We start from the raw sequence: 20,714 nt of genomic DNA on the forward strand, positions 1-20,714 counted from the left end.
CCAGTACACTGTACATGACATAAAGCGTTTGTGAAGAAATGATTCCACTGAGTAGTCAGAAGAGCTTCCCAGATATGAACTGTCTTTCCTGTTTTTGCGCTTTCATTCTTCCTTCCCCTGGATCTTGGAGGGACTGTTACTTGTGTTGAGTAATGAAATTTCCCCCCGTCTCCAAAACACACTATCTTTGATCTCCCCTGTTTTATGCACTAGGGAGCTGATACTTCCTTCCCTGGCTAGGACTGAACGGATAATCATCTCCCGTAGTTATTCACATCAGGTTCAGATGCTGAAATGTGAAGCTGATGACAGGGGAAATTATGGATAGAAGCATCAAGAATTGCTACTGAAATTTTAGGAGTTGTAGGCAGGAAATATTCAAAGCTCATTACATTTAACCATGAAGACTCCAAAGATTTATAATCTCATGGGACAAAACCATGAATTGTTTGTGACGTGGGAATGAAGCCCAGACTCCTGTCCTGGTGTTTTCTTTATGCCCACATACCCACACATAGACACACAATCAACATGAGAAAACCCTACCCAGCCCTAAATCTTTGGTGCTATTTGGAATGATTAACCCTCAAGAAGTTTGATATTCAAATCATGTAAAAATTCTGTACGTTCATTGAGATGTTATTCAAAACCTCTGTAAAATCAGGAAATCTTGATTAAGAGCTTTTTCTTTTTTGTTATTTCAATATATGCAGTATGTGGTTTCTTTCAGGTCTTTAAATCTGGACCATCATCTGATAATGTGCACGTGAAGGATATTTTTTAGAAGGGAAGGGGAAAGAGAACTTGTAGGATTTCACAAAAACTTTTGTTCAGGTTTTCAAAAGCCATATTGGATCCATCGTCCTTTACATAACCCAGACAGTGCAATGCACTAATACTGCTGTGTGGCAAACCTGCCTCATGTATCATGTTAAAGCAGCCCATTGGCCCACCTTGCCATACCCAAGGGGTCCAGCCACACAAAAGTGATTTCAACCCAACTTTGTGAGACCAGCTTGAGAAAACATCCTCCTTATTATGAAGGGTTTCTCCTGCTCTCATCTTGCTCTCTCTCATCTTGAAAACAAATCCCACACTAAACTCCTTGGTCCAAACTCATATGAAATCTGGTTCTCTGAGCCTGCCAGTCTAGATCAACACAAATCCTACCCAAAGTGACACTTTTGTGCAGAGTAAGGCAGGTCCATGCAGTGTGGAACAGCTAACACTAGTCTAGCTGGAGATGCCTTCTGCCCCTCTGCTGTGGTGAACAGAAATGGAAACAACAGAAGATATTCTCATTCCTAGTAAGTCTGTGCCAAAGGAGGGCTTTAAGTTGGCCTTCTGTCTCCTGTAACCCCAGAAGATGTGATTACTGAAAAGAGCTAATTATCTGTCATTGTTATAACACGCTTCACAGACAAAAAAATTAATTCTACATATTTTTTTCTTTCAACCATATATAACCACGACTTAATTCTCAGTAAGCAGCTAACATCTTCCTAGAACGAAGGGAATCTCTGCCTGTACGGTGGGAGATACCAGTTTATAATCTCATTTATTTCTTGAGACAATTCTACAAGGACACTTTGGCACATGCTGAAGTTTTGTTCTTTGTCCTTCCAGAACTGATGAAGATGATGTGTCATCTCTGACGGCTGTTCGTTGAACAAAAATAGCAAAGTGGAAATAAAAATGTTTTCCCATAAAAAATAAGTTTACATGCTATGCTGAAGTCATTATTCAAATTCACAATTGAAAGTGACTATCACACTGTCTCAGACACAAATTCATGCAAGCACTTCAGTTCAAGTGAGTCATAGGAACCAATGAATAAATAGTCCCATCACTGTTTTTTGATGCAGGAGGGCAATGGCCATTTCTTGTGTGGAAATTATGAGCAGATGTAGAGGTCTCTGTTCTGTAAATCTGGGCTTGCATTTCACAACAACCAAACTTGCTCAACAGAATGAAGAAATCCCTGCGGAAAGTCTTTGTGAAAATGGCATAGAGGAAAGGGTTAGCACAGGAATTGATGGGGTAAAACAAAACCAGAAGGATCTTGGATTTGGACACTGTGATGAGAGGAACCTTGAGTGAGGCCGATATTGCAAAAAAAGATATTGGTGCCATGCAGAGGAAGTCCGTGAAGATCAGTATGGCCATGCGCTTGGCAATCTTGGTGTCACTGTTTGAAGAGATGACATTAGGGTTTCTCACAGTAAAGTAGATGCAGATGTAGCAGGCACATATGATCACAAATGCGAGTACATTCAACACTAAAAGAAATATAACATAAGCCTGAGAAAACGGTGTTTCTATATCCATGGGCAAACAGATGCTGACCTTCATGTAGCTGCTGACTCCAAATATGGGAAGAAGTGCCACCGTGAAAGCAAACATCCAGCCAAAAATCATTATAATCACAGCATGACGAAATCGAACCTTGCGGTCCAGTTGCATGGCGTAGGTGATGGTGTGCCACCTTTCCAAAGTTATCGCAGTCAGCGTGTAGACTGAGAGTTCACTTGCAAATACTGTAAAAAATCCTGCAGCATTGCATCCTGCCCCAGTTTGCCAGTCTATGGCATAGTTGTAATACTGGCTTTTGGTCTGTATATCTACAGATGCAATAAACAACAGATAGATACCTATGCAGAGATCTGCAAATGCAAGATTGCACATTAGAAAACGAGGTACGGTGAGTTTGTATTGACTGGTTATTAAGATAATGAGGACAACAATGTTCCCAGTGATAGCTAAAATGTTGATAAACCATATCAGGACTCTCAGAACGTTGTATCCCATGATATCTTCACATGGATTGAAAGCATCGGGTTTAGGTGAGCAAGCTACGTTAACTACTTCATTGCATAAACCATAGTCAAATTCATTCTCTGCTGGGTCAAATCCTATGCCATAGTTGGAAATATAATCTTCAGCTGCAGATCGCCTATGTATCTTATTGCCAGGCTGCTCATCAAGGTCTTGCTTCGCCTGAGATATGCTACATATTGGATGTAATTCAGTGCTGAAATTGTAAAAAGAGTAGAGTTGGAAACTAAGAGACGCAGCACAAGGCATACAACAAACATGAAATCATCCAGTTTCCGTTAACAGCTCAGTGTTTCCGGTTAGCTGATTATATAATCATAGATTATATAGACTATATATATATATATATATATATATATAAAAAATCATATAATATAGACTACCCTGGAGTTTGAAATTAATAGTCTGGCTAGTCCCTATTTATAAAATATTACATGGAAATGTAAATGATTTGGAAACATCACACAACGTAAGGGAAAGGAAAGTTTGATGTGTGCTTTACTAGCAATCATGACACAGTTATCCACATGGACAGGCACATTCTGTAAGAAGCCGTCCTTATTTCAGTTGAATTTCTCACATAACCTGCCATTGATAAGCTGATTCTTGCATGGGGGAAACACATGATGATGAATTCCTACATAAGACTGAACTGTGAAGAATTAATCAATTCAGCTGTGCCCATAAGGAGTCTGTATAATCACAATAATGCTACTATCCCTTAGTATTACTCCCAAATTCCCTTTTTCCAAAAGTTTTTGGCAATCAGTGTGCCATATTCAATGTTTTAACTCCTTCAGTGCACAGAACAACTCCAGTTTGTGCCATTCATTTTGAGTATCTCATACCATATTGGTAACTGGCCATTAACACAAATCAATGGCATAAGTAAGTTCATGCAGTCTTCCAGATAATCTCTAGAAGCCAGATGCCAACACAGATACAAACACAAAACATGGTAGAACATTTTGCTTAAAAACTGTTTTTCAAAGAAAATGGATTTGAAACCAAGTGAACTGAAGCAAAGCCAAGCCAAACCAAACCAAAGCAAACGAAACCACACCAAACAAACCCAACATTTCTGTAGAAACAGTAGTTGCTTTTGTTTCTGTCAGAAAGTATTTTTTAAACATTTTGCATATTTTAGAAAAGGTAGATAAAGGAAAAGAGTTTCAAGAAAAAATGCTTTTGAAGGTAAACCAAGTATTTTTTGGCAGTTTTGTGTTTGGCTTTATTTCCTAGAGGATTAACTCTATGCCCTTACTCTCAATGCCTAGCCCAAAGGAAGAAATAACTGTTTTGTCTGAGATGATAGAAAGATGATCAGCTCCATCAAGCTAAGAAATATCAAGGCATGTTAACAAGAAATAAAGGGTCAGACTTTATCAACTGCTTCTCCTAGGCTGCCTTTGAAGTTTGGTGTCTCAGAAACTTGCATTCATAGCTTTGCATAAAATGGATCCAGAGCTAATCTGAGTTAGGGAATAAAACAGTTGAAAATGTGTTGCAAAACCAACACAGTTCAGCTCTGCCTACTTTCATCTACATCATAGACAGTAACTTAGGTGTATGATTTCTAGGACAGGACCCCAGATTATCTTCCACCCTGACTTGCAGTACAGTTGAGAGAAGAGCTTTCCAGGCAAGTTAGGCTGAAATTGTTAAACAATAGGTAGCAGCTTAAAAGGGAGAATTCTTTTTTGTAACCCTATTTTACTCTTTGACTTCGTGCACTCACTACATTTTCCAAAAATCGAGTTTAAAAGGTCTGCAAGAAAGGAAAACTAATGAAGGCCCAGCACCAGAAGGTGAGGGACATTTCCTATGAGGTTCTGAGCATCCTCTACTATTATCAATATTTTTTATCTTGCCTGTCAACTGAGGCAGAAATCTAATTTTCTGTGAGGTCAAATATGCACTATGGAGGTCACACTAGCAATAACAAGGCATTACATTTTGCTCCCCTGTGTTCTGCTCGCATAAGGATGAGTGAGGGGTCCAGTGTATTGATCAATATATCAACAGTTCTCTAGCTGAAAGGGAATATATGCTTCCAAGGAGCAATAACGGGAGAGAAAGTCCCTCAGCTTTGAGTGCAACAGGCACCCGAGGGCACTGAAAGCTACTGCAATTGGTGGTTCTTCGTCAAAGAACTGCGGGAAATGTTTTTATCCAGTCATTTCTCAGCTATGAGTTAAAAATAAACCTTTTCCCAAATTATGGAGGCACTGCCTGGAGCTAAATCTGTCCCCTGATAAGACTGCTATGTAAAGCCAATTAAATACTTCTGATTATTACAATTTATTCATTCTTGAATTCTTTTGCAGCCAGCGGTCCCAGATAAAATCAGGTTCCCACGGAGTCATCTGCTCTGTTTGCTCCAAGGATGGGTGGCGAGGAGTCTCCTGGCTGGTTACCTGTACCATAAGCAGGTAAGATGGGCAGTTGCAAAATCCTGAGGGAAAGAAGATCCATCCTCTGGTACTGACTGCTTACCAGTTCTTTGCCCTGGGATATTTGCCCTTTGGGCTATACAGTGCATTCAGAGCAACAAGTTAAAACATTTTTTTGGCAAGGGATGCTTCCTTTGAGACAGTCGGTATCGTAACACAGTTCATTTATTCAGTCTATTTGTAACGCTCTGTTACTGTTTAACATTGCTTTGCTCAAGTAAACCCTCCGAAAAACGAGCTAGAGAAAGGACAACTTAAAGAATAGCATTAAAATTGGCAGAGTGCTCCAACGAAAATAGACAAAAATTACTACCTTTGTACAAGTGGTTATTTTATGTTCTTCGTCTGGATCCGGTGACAGCAGGATCTTGTGTGCTGAGAAACATGCTCAGCAGAATAAACAGTCCTGACCTAGGTTCTGTATTAAGCCCTATCTCAAACCAATCATCCTTACTGAAAAGTGACATCAAGTGAGTTGTGAGCAACTCATATTATGTTCTCATGAGACAAGGCCCAAACACAACTCCTGATGCTGCCACGTTTTTGAAAAAAATAGGATTTCAAGTGACAGGTCGTCCAAAGAATAATGATCAAGTGTAAGGACAGAGTTGTATCAATGTCATTCTTTTAGGCAGAAGGTGATCTTTATGTCAAAGAAAGCCAAAAGCTTGCTGAAGTTCATAATGGTCTATGTCAAATTGAGGGCTTTAACATCCAGCCTCTGCCCTGTCTGCACTTCAGGGATATTATTTTCCAGTCACAGAAAAATGTGAGGGGAGTTCAACATACTGCACTGGGCTTGTCCTAAGAAAGCAGTTTACCTTCTGTCAGGCCAGCATCACAATATTCCACTGTGAGAAATCTACAGATCAATATTTATCACATAATCCTTCTTGGTATGGGGAAAAAAAAAATCAAAATTTTAATTTGTGTCTCAGGAGGAGCTGTGCTTGATGTGACATCCTCCAAAATTTAGAAAGCACTGCTGCTGTAACAGGTTTAAGCTTTCTGTTATCACAACAGAGCCTGTTCTCTGGTGCAGACAGATTTGGGAGAGGTGATCAAGCATGATCCACTATGGCAACTTATTTTATCTAAGGTTCTCGAGTGCTGCAAATGTCTCAAAGAGGGGAAATCTTACATAAACGGGGCAGCCAGAACGGGGCCACACATCCCTGTCTTAATTCCTTCCCGAATTTCCCACGTGAACACCAACTGCTGCCGTGATCCTTAGAAATGCACTTCTGGGGGTGACGAGACATGCTTTTTATCCTCTCTGGACTACCTGGAAGTATTCTGAGACCCAAACGGCCATGGGAGAATGACCGTCTCCTGTGAAGGTGCACGGCAAGTCAGGTCACATCGCAGTTCTCACCACCACAAGTAATGCCTGCTGCACTGAACCAAGCACAGCTCTCGCCAAAGAGATAATACACGTTGTGTGATCAAGCACTGCAAACTATTAATAACTCTTAAACAACCCGAGCAGTCTTCAATGCACACGCAGCTTGTGCCAGCTGTCAAGAAAACTGCTTTGAACTGAAAGTGGGTGTAGCTACTGTACGTGTGACTAATCTCTGCTGAAGTGTATGGTAATACCTTCGGTATTCCAACGGCATCCATTTTCTCTTTTTAAGCTGGAGAGAGGATATCAGTCTCCCACCAATTTCAGTACAAGACACATGACTGTGTGAAAGAAATTACCATTTTTAATTATGTTTTAAAGCAGTTAACAGGAAGGGTTGATCTAAATAATTGGTTCTAATAATTTTGCATTTACGCTTAATATTTTTTTAAAGATACGTCTGGTAACTATTAAAAACATATAAATACATTCAACTTTGTTCTGTTGACCAGAGTGATACAGTTCACGTGCACATTTATTCAAGTAGCCATACATCATATAAAGAAGAGCATCTCCAACTTGCATACTATTTCTTACCATTGCATTACACCTGATACTATAGGGGACTGTGGAGTCATGACCAGACTTGCTCCAGAAGCAGCCCCACCGCCACGTGGTGCTCCAGCCCAGCTCACTGGCCATCCGCACTTGGATTACGTGAGTTCTGCACAGTTCATTGGCATTTCTTTGCAAAATTGCACTTGCCCAGGCTGTGGTAAGGGCTATCACTGTCCTCCTTGGCTTCTTACCTGCCAGGGCAGAGGCTTCCGAAAGTGGTGCTGTACTAAGGGGAAAGTGAGTGCTGTGGGCTTCAACTCCCTGGGGCAAGCGTGACATAGAATCATAGAATCATACAATCATTTAGGTTGGAAAATACCTTTAAGATCATCGAGTCCAACCATAAACCTAACACTGCCAAGTCTGCCACTAAACCACGTCCCTAAGCGCCACGTCTACACGTCTTTTAAACACCTCCAGGGATGGTGACTCCACCACTTTCCTGAGCAGCCTGTTCTAATGCTTGACAGCCCTTTCACATGGAAGTTATTTAAAGCCCAAATGAGAGGACTAGATACTGAGAGCTTACCAAAAGGTCAGGACCATTTCCTCCTGCAGCTTTCCTTCAATAGTAACTCTTACTCTGTTTTTGAAAAGTCCAACTTTCCTAATTTAAGGGGTGGATTCTGGGATTTGGGTCCTGATTTGTCCCAGGCAGCCCAGAAGACAAGTACCTTCAAAAATATGAGTCATAGTGATATCAAGGTCCCTTTGCAGATTCAGGACTAAACATGTTTCCATTGGACTCTTTGGCAAATACCACTTTGCCACCAGTGCTGGAAGGACTGGACCCATTTCTACTTAGCAGGCTACCAAGCACTGTGCCTGCATAAGCCTGCAGAAGTACGTGAAAATGTTTCCTTCTGATAAACTGTCCTAGTGAAAGTTTAGCATTTTGGATCAAAAATGGGCAATGGGGGATGTATTCTGTCAGACACTTCCCTTAACACTGCAGTCTCCACCATCAGACTTGCACTCTTTACACAGGTAGTTTTGCAAACACATGTAGGTGATATTTATTAGCTATCAGCACAAGCATGATCAGTTATCTTTCATTGCTGGTGACAATACAACACTAAAAGTAAAATAAATGGCTATTATAAGTATTAAAATAGAAGCTACTAATAGTTTATGCTTTCTCTGCACAGTTTTACTTTTCTTTGAAGTTTTAGGCAACTTCTGAAGACAATGTCTTGAATTGTAACAATGATCCCCATTTTTTTTCTGCCACGGCAAATTCCACATCTTTGAGGACATCCAGTAAAGGAATAACTTTGAACAATAACAGGGGTTTCCGTAGGTACTAGTTCCTCATGTTTTCCAGTGGCACAAATTCCGGAGGTTCATTAGCTAGTTAACATTTAAAGTCTATCTGAGCAGCTGAAAATACTCAATGAGAATCATTGATACCTGAAGTCTCACTGCAACTTGCTAATGGAAAAGTAAAACAAGCATGGAAAATTACTTTGGGAGTCTAAAAAGACACCCCACTCTCTCACATCCCTCTGTTGATTTGGGTATAAGGGGTCTGTAGGTTAAGCATTTCAGAAATCATGTCCAAAAACATTGTGTATGTAGACTTGACAGATATCTGTGGCGTTTGGTTGGACAATGTTCCAACATCAGTGTGGCTTTCTGAGAGAAGAGTTTAAGATCACTCAGCAGTTCTGTTACCCTCCTGAACTGACAGCCAAGTATTGACCAACTTCTCTGCAAACACAGCTGTCCCTCCAACTACCTCCTGAAAAGTTATCAGACTTTTCCTGTTGAATGTCTTCAGCGTGGGTCCAGGCTGATCCAAGGCTGCAGGTCCCAATGAAAGATGGGTTAGAGCCACAGCTGGGGAAAATGCTGATGCTAACACAGCTACCAAAATTTATTACCCCTCTGGAATGGAGAGGCAGTGCACTGTGTAGCATGCATGAACATGTATGTTTTGTATATTTATTTATTTCTATCCATTTACTTACCTCCACTGAAGAGACCTTTCCTATCCAGATTTTCAGGAAGTTTATTTAATTCACTATCAACTGCTGAGAAGCACCAAAAAGAACAACAAATGAAATCACTTACTTTTGCCTTTTCCAGTTTGTAAATGCACAGCAATGGCTAGGATAGGTGAAGTTTGCCTCAATCAAAGATCTAAATTTGCTTAAATCGGGAAGCTTTTTTAAATTGTATGTAGACCTTGCTCTTAGCTTCTTAATGAGTTCTAATCCATGACTTGGCAGGAAACTGATTCTTGTCCTTGAAATATCCCTTTAAGAAAACATATGAAAATCTTGGTAAAAAGCAAATTTACTTCGGCTCAACAGTGGATATGTATTTTAGACTGTCCTACTTATTCTCAGAGTAGTGACTGGAAAGAGATCAGCTGGAAATCCATGTGGAAAACAGGATCCAGGGATAAATTAGGTGTTTCTAGAGGAAACCTGAACTAATATTGCAAATGACAATCAAGTCATGTTAGTCTGGTTTGAGAAAAAAAAAAAAAATCCCCAAACCCTCTGAGTAAGAATTAGCAGGGACATAAACCATTAGTGCCATATGATTCTGGGTTTAGTAAATACCCCGTAAATGCACCAATCACCCCAGAATACTGTTACAGAATAAAAAAGGCTAATGAAATCACAATAGAAGTTTGTTACATGAACATCACATCATGGGAAGGCTGCTGTGGAAAAGACAATAAACACAAAGAGAGAAGCTCGGGGGGGGGGTACAGATGTGAGGAGAGGTTGGGGATATCAGGTTTTGTACTCATTAGGAAGAAAAAGAGATTAAAGCGAGACAGGGGTGACACTGTTCAAACTGTGAGGAATGAAAAGAAAAAAACATTTCCAGAGGTTTAAAAAAAAAAAGTATTTATGTGGAAGGCAATTACTGTGTGGGACAGGCTATTAAAGGCAGCAATGGAAGCAGCAGCTACGAATGTAGTAAAGAGAGCATTAGCAAGGCTTTTAGAAGTTGTGCACACACTAAATCTTTTGTGCCACACAGGTAGGGAAAGGGAAGAAGGACCAAGGGTGCTCCATCTCCAGGCTAAGAGATACGTGGGAGCCCATCCCCGTGGCTCCAGGGTGTAAGAGCTGGGGCAAAACATCCTCACATTTCCCTCACTAGGGCACAAACTCTGTCCCTCAGCTCATGACAGCAAACTCCTTTCTCTTAGAGAAACAGTAAAATGGACTATGCAAAAATCGCCCTGTCCTCCCTTAGCCCGTGTGCTCTTATGGCGTGAGACTGATCCAGGGTGCAGTGTTTGCTGAGGCTGCTCTGTTCTTTATTCTCTGACAAAAGAAAAGAATTTTTCCTAATCAAGGAATTGGACCGACAATATTTGTAATTTTCTCCATGCCCCCTCCAAGACACAGTTTCCAATTAATCCGTGACAGTACGATGTCAGGACCACATGTTATTTGATTCTATTACCCAACATGCACAAATTGTTTTTATTATTGTGTTAATGCAGTAAAGTGGTGCCACATGAGGGGGAGACTAGCTTTTAGCAGCATGTAATAAACTTTAAACAGTTGCTATGTACCATATGCACATCTGCACCTCTGTTCTCTGTCCTAAGAAGCAAAATTAATATGAGGAAATGGCTCCGTTTGAACTCATGGTCTTTAGCTTAGAGTGGCCAAGTCTAACAAATTCATATGCAGCTAATAAAGCAGTTACTGGTGGTTGGTAAAGATGATCTTTGTGTCCATGCTGTGCCCACAGCTGGAGGCTTTGCGTCCAGGCTCTGAAGGTACCTAGAACCTTCAACAACTGGACCATGAGTTGTGGCAGCAGAGGAGCAAATACAGACCCCGCTCTGCTACCCTGATCTGGGGCCATGACTTCTACTGGAAGGGCGAGATGAACCCATGGAGTCAGAAATACTTTCAACTTCTGCAGGTCGGGCTGAGAGAAGCCACACTGTGGTCCTGAGGTTGTTCTGGGACTGACCTGTTTCTCATAGGAGGTAAAAGCTGCAGCTGAAGAGAAATTTTAGGCTACCGATTTCTGACTTAGACACCTGAAGAGGTAATTAGGTTGCAATGAGCAACCTCGATTGTTTCATGGACTGACTATTGCCCTTAGTATGCTGCCTAATGAAAAGTGTCACCTAGAGCATATGCTCATCACTCAACAACTAAACAGCAGTTTTCTTCCTAAATCCACAGACAGCATCACTCATGGCATCATTAAGAGCCTATGAAACTTCACAAGGACTCATAATTCTGAACAAAAGTATGGAAAATGTTTTCTTTGGCTTGTTAGCTAAAAATCTTTACCTAGTCCAAACTGTTATTACATTGGGTGGAAATAACAAGTAAATATAAATAGGAGTATCACCTAGACTTAAAAATAGCTCAAATGTTACTGGGTCTCTGGGCATCTCTAAATAATTTCATAAACATTAAATATTTTTCCATGAAAATATTTTTTTCTTCTTTTAAAAATCCTTCGTTTTATGCTCATTATTGCACATAAACAGAAGCGAGTTAGGGAAAGTGCTTTGCACACTACTGCAGGGTTTGTTGGTATGTCCGTAAGGGATAGTTATTGATACACCATTGACAGACCTCCGAACAGCAAACACAGACATTGTGCAGGTGGTTTAGTAACTTACTCCACTGAGTTATCACGAGCAGACCTCAGTGCAGAGGTTCTTCGGGATGTTCCTCTCTAGTTAGAGGCTTGATAAATTAAAGAAGCACAATGAACAAGACGATAAAGTGGCAGTAGGAAATCAAACTAGAATACATGTTCTTGTATTGTTGATGCTTGGCTGCTAGTCATCAGTCTTGACAGCAGCTGGTGCAGGAACAGCAAAATGAATCTGACTTCTCTTCCAATCACTTCGCTTTCCCACTGGGAGTCTCTGTTGGATTAGCAAAAATACTGACCAACTGATGAGGTTTGAAAGGCACATATAGAAATAGCAAGAAATGGCTGGCGGAGCAGAAATCAGAGGGGGTAGACTGATCAGTGAGAACAATTTTCTCCATGCTTGTATCTAAACTGATCTCTGTCTGTGCTTTAGGGACTCAGTTGTTGAGCTGGGGATCTACTGGAGCTCTCCTGTGGCCCCCATATGTGGGTTTCCTGTTGAAGACAAATTGCAAGGATAGGATGGACCATAGCCATATCTTGCCCTGCATCTGAGTCAGGACACAGCCAGAGAACTCCTAAGAACTTCCCTAAAAACTGGTGTAAGCCACTGCAGCTCTGCAGGTACCAGAAAATGATTAAATGAAACAATCTGGCTGAAAATTAAAGCTATGAAACTCCAAGTTGGAAATACAGTGTATTTCTGTACAGGAGGAACGTGTATAGGTGTGGGAGTAATTAGCCATTTGATTTACTTGCCTACTGTCAGCGCTGAAATCCTTTAACTCAAAACTTGATGTGTTTCCAAAAGAGATATTCTAATTCAGCCAAGAGCTGTAAGCCTGAGAGAGGAATTGATTCGTGAAACTGTGTAGCCTGTACAAGGGCTAAGATTGGTGGTTTCTGACATTACTATTTGTGTTTGTGTTTCTTTCACATGATTTTATTATAAAATAGAAGTTGGCATTAATTCACTGTAGAACACTGGTTCAGGAAGATCAAGAGTTAACACATCCTGACATTCATTCTAATAAAACATTGCAGTCTGCAGCACAGATTTGATTGCAACAACACTATTTGTCCCAGCAAAGATATGATTGTGGGTCAATCACTTCCACAAGTGAAAGTGCATTCCTGGTGTACACTACAGTGACAGATGAGTAAGAAGGCTCTTCTTTTATGATCTCAGTCAGGATAAAAAGGTAATTTCCCATCCATAGAATAGTGAATGTATTGGTAATGGAACAGAAAACTTACACAAATAACTCGGTGTTAGAAATTGAACTATCAAATGAATCTGAACTACAGCCAAGTCAATTTGATAAACCTCCAGAATATGATTGTATCAGCTACAGCTTGCAAAGAAAATGCATTTACTTTTTGCTACAGGAAACAATGCTTTTCCAAAGAAACATCAATGATATTACTGCTGAAGAGATGCTCCACTGGCAGTCTTTCCAAAGAAGGAAGATGCTTTGAGGGAGTGATGAAAGCGGATCAGAATGCAGTAACCCATACCATAGCTCTTTATATCATAGGTGCACTGACCATCACAATGTGGAAAAAAGGCCTTCAGAAGAGCTCTGATCTGAACTCAAGGTTAACCAGACATTTTTCTCCCTCTTTTTAGATTTCTGACCACTCTAACCTCTGTGTAAAATCTTCCAACAGCTCCAATGACCCCCTTTCACCCTTTCTGGGTGACTCCTAGCCCTCTCTGGACATCCAGGATAGATGGGAAGAGAGAAAGGCTCTGATGAATTGGTGAGACAAAAAAAGATTCCCATGTCTCTGTTGCAGCTCTTACGTGTTGTGGCTTGTGCTCAGAAACACAAGCAGTTGTGCACATTCACAGGCATTTTCAGACCACATGGCAAACTGTGGCTTGAGGTAATGGTGACTGAGATCCATGAGCATCCTACTGCTGAATTCTCTACTGCTGAGATCTTGCTTTCCAGCTTAACACCCACCAAAGACATCCTGCTGTAACTGTGTGAGATATATCTCGTACCCATCCCTACAGGGGATGGGACATCCCAATCCCTATCCTTGCAGGGCAGGGATTTTATCTTTAGAATTAAGCTTCAGGGATGCAGGGGCAGATCTTCAGTGGTAAGCAATTCAGATTTAAGCACTGAGGACCCACTCACCTATTCTTGATTTTGCTCAAACAAAAAACTAACAGCATTTTTCCCTGGAAAAAAACAAAGCAGAACTACTCTCTTACAGAGCTTAAATCAACTGTGGAGAGAAATCTGGATCTAAACCCCTGGCTCCAAATACTCCCAAAAACTTGAGGACAAAGTGAAAATATGGACTAGACTGAAATGTCACATATGACTTCCAGTTTTTTAATATTCAGAACTACACCTCCAGTTTTGAACTCCAAGATTTGTGAGATGTTGAAATCCAGACTGGCATTCACGTATTCTCTGTTTTTTTCTGGGGAGTTAATAATGAAAAAAAAAATAAAAATTGAATATTACTTACAAAACAACAGGCCCATTGGCTCCTTGGAAGACCTCATTTGGTAATTTTTCTAGGTTGTGATTATCACTTAGATTTCTGAAAAACACAACAATATTGATGATAAAACAACCTGAGATTAAAAAAAAAAATAGCTTGCAGCAGTTAGTACCTTCTAATAATTGCTTTTCAGAATAGTAAACATATTTTCAGAATAGTAAACAACAGAAATAGTTACAGTTCATCCAGGTAGGTTCCATTAAATGCATGATTCTCAATTTCCCGAATGCCATTTTTATTTAGCCATCTGCAATAGAGGGAAAAAAAAAGACTTGGGTTCTTATTCATGCTTCATAACTAAAATGTATGTAATTCAAATCAGTGAAAGGGATCTCAAACAAATACAATTCTTAAATGGATATTCAAATGATGACATTTCTACAAACACTAGCTTGTAAGATCCCAATGGTTGGAGGAAGGCTTTGGAGAGTACAGACATGAACAGGGCAGATGAGTGCTACCATCAGCGATGATAGCTAGAGTAAGTTTCTACAAGGGCAGAGCTGATGAAGATGCTGGCGCTGCCCGTGGCTCCCCTGGGAAGGCTGCAGCAGAGTCAGCGAGGCTGTTCCAGGTTAATCCCAGGAGGGGTGAGAACAGGATCCTTCCTGCTGGTGCTGTCGGTGCCACTTAGTTCTACTTTTTTCAAGACACTTTTGAAACACTGGGTCACAGCTTAACTTTTACCAGTTATTAGAAAAAAAGACTGTCATCTGTGGTGGTCACGTCCTCAGTGGGGCAGGTGGAGGAGGGAGGCTGACTGTGCCTGAGCTGGGCAGGAGGGCAGGAGGGGGGTGGCGGTGATGCCAAACTGCCCGGGAAGCGGCTGATTCCTCCTACATCTGCTGCCTCGACAAATTATGCTGCCTGTCTGCTCTGCTACCCCAGTCCTTCTCCCAGGAGGAGACACAGGTAGCGAACCTGGGAACAGAAGCTCCTGGGGCTTTCCGCCAAGTTTTTACTGTAGTGCATTAACTAATTAACGTTTAACGTCCTTCCCTCTCTTCCCTTCACGGTCCTAAAATTTTACACTTGGGTCAGTTATATTTATCATCTTTACGGTGCAATCTTTCATCTCGCTTTAAATGTCACTTTGCAACTCACGCCCTCTCCAACAGGCAATGACAGGTCTGATTGATGGCAAAAATGGCCTGATTTAATTAAACTGTCAGCAAACCTGAACATTTTGTTTCTATTTCACACTGAAAGCTGAGCATGCAAGTGACCCACTTATCCTAAGGTCCAAGGTGGTGAGCTAAGGTCAGCATGAAAATCAGTTATGGGTCTGGCTGAAAGGATTACCCTTTTGACCATGACAGGCAGATGTACATACCTCCATGTCTATAATGTCTGTCAGGTCAGATCAGGAGAACTGTCATCGTCCCCTTCGCTTGCAAGCACTATTAGACATGAGTAAGCAGGCACAGACAAGAGACATGTCCCCGCTTATAGCATTTAAAACACTTATTATAGTACATTGATCTTATCCGTTCGTAGCTGCTAGGCTGATATATATGCTTTTAATCGCAGTATTAGCACTTACTGTGTTCCCTCACTGAACATGACGCTAACGCAATGAGATACTAAGGTCGTAAAATCAGAGCCACTGTTGCAAGACAGGGTGTACTATACACACCTGTCACCTGGCTAGTCACATTCAAGTAGTAAAAAGAGCAAACAAAATTTTACCTAAATACCAAGACCTCACTATACTTTATATAGACAAGTTTCTATTGAGACAAATTTTCCCCTCACTTCAACCAGCACCCTTACTGACTCCACTAACTCTTACGTTAGTAACAAGTGACAATGGAGGCAGCAACCCAGAGCTTGGATGTAAGGGCTTTTACTCCCTATTTCATGGCTATAGCAGTATTTTTAAAACACACTTTAAAATTCACCTGGTGCAGGAGGCCACTGCCCCTGAGGTACTATTTACACCCTATTTCAGGGCAGGAAAGCTCTATCTTAGGCTCTAAGTGGCACGCACACCTGGAAGCAAGGTGAATTTCTTCCATAAATGTCTAGCATTTCTTTACCAAATGTATCCACAGTTCTAGTCTGTGCAGATCCCATGCATAGTGTAAGATTAGATGCAATCTGAATTACTGGCTTAAATATGCTTGGAGTCTGCCACAGCTAAGCCTGCTAAAACTGGGTCTCCCAGAATGTGGGGGTTCAATGGGTCCTGGGTGTTTTTAATGCCATCTTGACATGCCTGATTTCACAAAATGATGTTGCTGTAACAGTAACTTTCTATTGCATTGCATAGTGACTTCAGTTTTGTATAGAAAACCAGCACATTTGGGTCTAAAATGAGGCAAGTTCATCACAGCACAAGGAAAGCCTAATCAGGAACTCTCAAGGAGCACACGCAGGGCCCCTGTCCAAAGGGAGAACTACAGCAGAGTCAGGACATCGTCTGACCAGGCGGGTAGTGGCCAGGTCCACTTGCACGGCTCTTGCTGCTCCTGCACACGCTGGTGGGCATGGGGAGCTGGTGGCAATGCGGCTGTGGCAGCAGGCAGGGCAAAGCAGCTGGAAGAGGACATGATCCCCCCCGGCCAATTTTGCTATCAAACCAGCAGCCTTAAGTTCTCAGAGAAGACTATCCTTCAATACCCAGGCAGTAATCATATAAGCAATGGGACATCCTGGGGAGAGAGGGAAGCCAATCTCATGCTGCTCAAGTGGCACAGAGAGGTCAAATCACAGTAAAAATCTGGGATATTTATCTCACCCCTTAGTGGCATTATGGAAACAAATACGGTACTTGTTGCGCAGCGGTCTGAAAATAGAAAGTCCCACCTGAGTAGCGAATATTATCATCACAGGAGAAAAGATAAACCAGTGCATTTAGGGCATCGTGACTTGAACATATATTTGAGAAAACTGTGTGTGTGTTTAAAACTTCAGAGAACTTGACATAGACAGAGGTTGTGCATAACTGATGGGGAAAAAGGAGAGAGAACAGCTAAGTGACTTGTTACTGGCCTCTCTTCAAATATTGATGGTCTGACCTTGCTCCCACCAAAATCAACGTGAGCCCAATCAGTCAATCAGATCTTGCTTTTCTGCTTCGCTATACAAGGTAAACTGCACACACATGCAGTGGGAAATTTTTCCAGTCTGGCCACTGGCTAGGTGAAATGAAGGCAGCTTGTTAGCAAGCAAACAGTATGTTTCGATATACCAACAGAAAGGATCAAGAAGCCAGATAGTTCATTAAAAAACATGACTGTTCAAGTCAAATGTAGAGTAATCTAACCACGCAGCTTGAAACTGCATTGTGAACTGGCCTGTATCAATGCATTAACATTGTGTACAAATATACCGCATTTCCACAACATCTACATATATTTTGCCCGAGTAATAAACGTCTTTGAATGATGTGTCTGACTGTAAATATTTATGAGTCATGCAATCCTTTTGAACACAATTTGTATCACATGGAACTGTTGTTGTAGGTGGAATATGTTTAACCTTGGCATCAGTAATTACTAAATTTGCTCTATGCTGTGCTTCTAAAATAAAGAGCAGGATTAGAATACAGCAAAAAAAAAAACCCCACAAAAGCATTCATTTTTCATGGCAGGAAAACAGAATACAGAGATTTCAGGGGTAGGGGAGAAGTCTAAAACCTCAAGCTGAATTTGGAAGTGCATAAAATAGTGCCCATCCCCTGGTTTCCTTGACCCTTTTCTGGAGAAGAAATGAGCTAACAAGGAGAATAATGGATTTGCTATGTCTTACTCACAGAATCACACTTTCAGAACTCAGGCCCATGAATGAATTTCTTTCGATTGTACGTATATTGATATTGTCTTGAATATCTCTGAAAAATAAAATACAACAGAAATGACACCTTTTTGTACCTCTGTGAGCCTTTCAATATGATATGCTATTTCAAACACAGTATTTTCCCTTATAGTCAATCAGAGGAACTATTATACGCACAGGGTGATGACTTAAGTTTTTAAGACATTTTGTCTGCAGAGCACAAACCTTCCTGGTAAAAAAAGCTGGAGCAAAACATTTCCAACGCCCCCCTACTTTCCTCCCAAATAGGCTGAAGCCATTAAAATACATAAAAGCTCGGGCCTTATAACCCTGAGGCAGATGAAATAAATAGTTCCTCCAGCAAACACACTGACCACAGAATGCAAGCTGAGGGGCTGTGAGGCCACCCCTTTTTGCAGCCTCCCAACCAGAAGAAGGAAAAGCCATTAGCCTTTTTGGCCTGATTCAGCAGGGTACCTACCAGCCCACGAATAATTTCCCTGCTGATGCTAATGGGGTTGCTTATAAGCTTTGTATGTGCTTAAGAACTGAAGATGCGGGACCCCTGTCAATGCAGTTTGTTGAACTGACAAGCAGGCATTTCAGTCTTTCAGCAGTTTTGACTGGTACGAGAAAAGGAATGGCAGATATATGTTCTGTTGCTTGCTCAAAATAGATCTCAAAGAAGTTAAACAGTATTACTCATAATTTAGACTGCAGATATGGTTGTTTTCATGCTGTTTCTGTTGGAAAGCACGGAATGAAATGAATTATCTGCAAAGCTTGAAATTAAGCGTGGTTCCAAAATTATCTCATGCTGACAGTTGAATGCGGCCACAACTCTGCATCAAGCGACACTTACACAGAGGCCTCATTCTGCAAACTGAGGTCAGCAGAGCTAGGAATAGGGAGGGAGTTCGGCACCCATACAAGTGTATCCCTCTGCTAAGGATCTGCATGAGCCCTTTATAAACATCACTGACCCATCGAGACCTATCTTTGAGACTTAAATATTGGTACAACTGAAGCCGATGGGAATTTTCTTATTGACCTCAGTGGGGCCAGGGCTTGAACCAAGGTCTAGTTTGGTACTCAAGCGGTATCAAGGCCTACTTATTCTTACAGGAAAGTGAGGAGTTTCACCTGAAAAAAATTAACTGTTGCTCAGCAGGACACAATAATTCAAGTCTAGTTAAGACAGATGATAAGCCTAAAGGTATACAGGAGGAAGGCTCTGTAGCTCCGTATCTGTTGCATTTGCTTGGTAGTTTCAGGGAGCCCTGAAGTGCAGTTCTCAGAATTATGTATGTCAAGTGTATTACAGAAATTTATTTCTTATCTTATATGTGTGTATACTATATTCAGGCATCCCCTTCTATGTTTTCTATGCATTTTTATTTCTATTAATGGCCATTACTAAGACAATTGCAGGATTAATGTTTCTGCAGCTTGAAGTCTTCTAATCAAAGATTTGAACATGCAGAACTTTGTCTGTGCATTAACAATATATCTTGTCCAAAGGAAGAGAAGAAATAGTTGCTTATTTCCTGGGCTTTCTGCTTTCAATTATACTAGGAACTGATTGAAAAATTTATTCAAGATCTTTTTCAGTGAAAAAAAAATCAAGCTTTTTCTGATATGCATTTTTTACAGGAAAAAAAAGTGCTTTTACAGAAAAAAAAAGGCTGCTTTCACACAAAATTTTACACAAATATTTTTTTCCCTGTTGGCACTGGAATTTTCCATAGAAAAAAAGATTTCATTCTCTGGACAGTTTTACTGCCAGTGAAAAAAATTAGCATGCTGGAGATATTTCCCTGTGATTTTTTTCTTTTTTTTCCTCTGTGATGTGGCCACCTCTCCACACAAAACAGCTTCGAGATCAGTGACTCTTCTCATGCAGACCAGAGAACTGTCACCAGGTGGCAACAAATTTCCACTGCCACTAGCCTGGTTTGGATTTCAACTGGTGAAAGAGGAGTAAAAGGCTGTTATCTGTCCCCTGGGCCATCCAGCCACACACTCATAGCGTAGTTAAAGGAAGAGTGGTCTGTAAAGTGTAAGTTATAACGCTTTGTAGAAGGGCGACCTAGAGAGAACTGAGACCTTTCAGGCCGCATTATCATCAGTGCCTACAAAATTACAACCCAAACCGCTACCATGAAGCTAATAAGCAAACACGAGGGGAATCACATCTTGAATGGTTTTGTTGGAGCAGAACATTCAAAGGGAGATTTTGAAAAGTGAAAAGCAGACATTAAAACTTACAGTAAAACTTTCTGGAAAGAGTGCACCTTATGGACAGCAGGTAAAAACCGAAGGCCAGTGTTTGATATTAACCTAAGGGGGAGAGAACAGATGAAGATTATTCGCTCTGCCCCAGGAACGAAGCAATAATTAACAAAGAGGAAAGAACATTGGACTTAAAAATGGCAGCCACAAAAGGCAGAGTTCAGCCACAAACAGGGGATTTGCCCATAGGAAACTTGACATTGTAATGTAAAAAGGTTTTTCTCCAAAGCACGAACTGAATTCTGCCCCACTGAAGTCAAGGG

General features: G+C 41.0%; 1 protein-coding gene across 1 annotated transcript in view; it reads right to left on the reverse strand.

Annotated features, from left to right (window-relative positions):
- Positions 1 to 1,803: 1,803 nt before the first annotated feature.
- FSHR (follicle stimulating hormone receptor) overlaps positions 1,804 to 20,714 on the reverse strand; it is an 81,430-nt gene continuing 62,519 nt past the window's right edge. Inside the window, exons 5-10 of the mRNA XM_072858457.1 lie at positions 20,428 to 20,499; positions 18,137 to 18,214; positions 14,558 to 14,626; positions 14,344 to 14,418; positions 9,325 to 9,510; positions 1,804 to 3,031 (exon numbers count right to left, since the gene is read on the reverse strand). Of these exons, the coding sequence (XP_072714558.1) occupies positions 1,804 to 3,031; positions 9,325 to 9,510; positions 14,344 to 14,418; positions 14,558 to 14,626; positions 18,137 to 18,214; positions 20,428 to 20,499 (1,708 nt within the window). The remainder of the gene's footprint in view (positions 3,032 to 9,324; positions 9,511 to 14,343; positions 14,419 to 14,557; positions 14,627 to 18,136; positions 18,215 to 20,427; positions 20,500 to 20,714) is intronic.

The sequence above is a fragment of the Ciconia boyciana genome, chromosome 3, assembly GCF_034638445.1.
Source record: "Ciconia boyciana chromosome 3, ASM3463844v1, whole genome shotgun sequence".
Taxonomy (NCBI): Eukaryota; Metazoa; Chordata; class Aves; order Ciconiiformes; family Ciconiidae; genus Ciconia; species Ciconia boyciana.